The 1403-nt window shown below is 62.2% G+C and overlaps 1 protein-coding gene across 1 annotated transcript; it reads right to left on the reverse strand.

Annotated features, from left to right (window-relative positions):
- Positions 1-332: 332 nt before the first annotated feature.
- LOC127231481 (C2 calcium-dependent domain-containing protein 4A) lies at positions 333-1403 on the reverse strand. Its single transcript, XM_051197037.1, has one exon. The coding sequence runs from the start codon at positions 1401-1403 to the stop codon at positions 381-383; it is 1023 nt and encodes a 340-aa protein (XP_051052994.1). The 3' UTR covers positions 333-380.

The raw sequence follows: 1403 nt of genomic DNA on the forward strand, positions 1-1403 counted from the left end.
GTGTTTGATACATATGAAATATAATCACTGTCTACAGCTGGAAATAATGCTCAATACTACCCCAATTGCTCAATGGAAATTTCAAGGTGTTTGAGCACACAAAAAGAAGTTACAACTGCCAGGATTGGTTTGAAACAAAGCCATGGTTAGAAAAATGAAGACATGTTTATTTTGTACAGATGACTGTCAGTGTTCAAGAGCCAAAAGGCTGTGAGTAGTGTGCCAGGATAAGGCGACTGTCAGGACCCAAGAATTGGGAGTGTCTCAAAGCCAAGTGAACTGGAGGGTTCAAAAGTCAAGAGTCTGTGCGTATCACAGGGCAAAGAGTGTATCTCAAGGCCAAGAGACCTTCAGTGTCCATGATCTCACGGAATCCAGGCTCAGAGGAGCAGCAGCGAGCCCAGCAGCAGCTCGCCCTGGCCCAGCGGCCTTCCACGCACCAGCCCACGGCCCTTGCTCTCCGCCTTGATGCGCACGGACAGGCGGCGCAGCTGCTCCTCCGACAGTCCGTCGAAGCAGCAGTCCTGGTCCAAGGCGGCTTTGCGGCTGCGGCGAAGAACGCTGCTGCGCTGCTGGCCTGAGTGCCACAACACCAGACTTAGGCGACAGCCCAGGGCGCGGGGTTCGAGCGCAGCGGCCGGGCCCTCTGCACGAAGCAGGCGGAGTCGCAGACAGGCGCTGCGCGGACAGTACTCGGCGGCCAGGCGCAGCGTGCAGTCCCCGCGACTCAGAGCCACGCTGGCCTCGGCTTGCAGGAGCTCGGGACGAGGACTCGCAGGGGCTGGCGACGCGCAGGAGGCGGCGCGCTCGTGCTTGTCGCGGGAGGACCAGGAGCACGCGCGGGCCCGACCTCGAGGGATCCTCAGCGCGCGGCTCAGCAGCCCATCAGGGGCGCGCAGGAAGCGGCGTCTGCGGGGCACAGGAGTAGGTTGCGGGACCGCGGCGGCATTTGGGTTGCGCGGCAAGGAGCGCGAGGAGTCCGGGACTCGGTGCTGACTTCCGTAGGTGTATGAGCGGTGGTGAAGCCCGGGCACGAGGACCCTGGCACCTGGGTGACCGAGGAAGAGCGACTCCTTCCGGCGAGTGTGCGGGCTCTGGAGCAGCGCGCAGAAGCCGTAGGCGGTGCGCGCGCGGGGCAGATGCCGCAGGGAGAGCGCGGCCTGTGAGCGCGGGTCCCAGTCTGTGCGACCCGTGTGGTCGTCATTCTCCGCGTCGGCAGCCCAGGCATCGCGCAGTGCAGCCCAAGTGGTGCTAGGCTCCAGCTTCGGTGGGATGCAGAACTCTGGGATGCGGTCAGGAGTGAGCACGTTCACGCACTCAGGGGATGAACGTGCTTTGGAGCGGCGGGCTCGACCCGGGAGAAATCCATCTCGGTTCCTTAAGAGCTGCTGCAGACACCACAT

Source organism: Phodopus roborovskii, unplaced genomic scaffold (genome assembly GCF_943737965.1).
Source record: "Phodopus roborovskii unplaced genomic scaffold, PHOROB, whole genome shotgun sequence".
Classification (NCBI taxonomy): domain Eukaryota; kingdom Metazoa; phylum Chordata; class Mammalia; order Rodentia; family Cricetidae; genus Phodopus; species Phodopus roborovskii.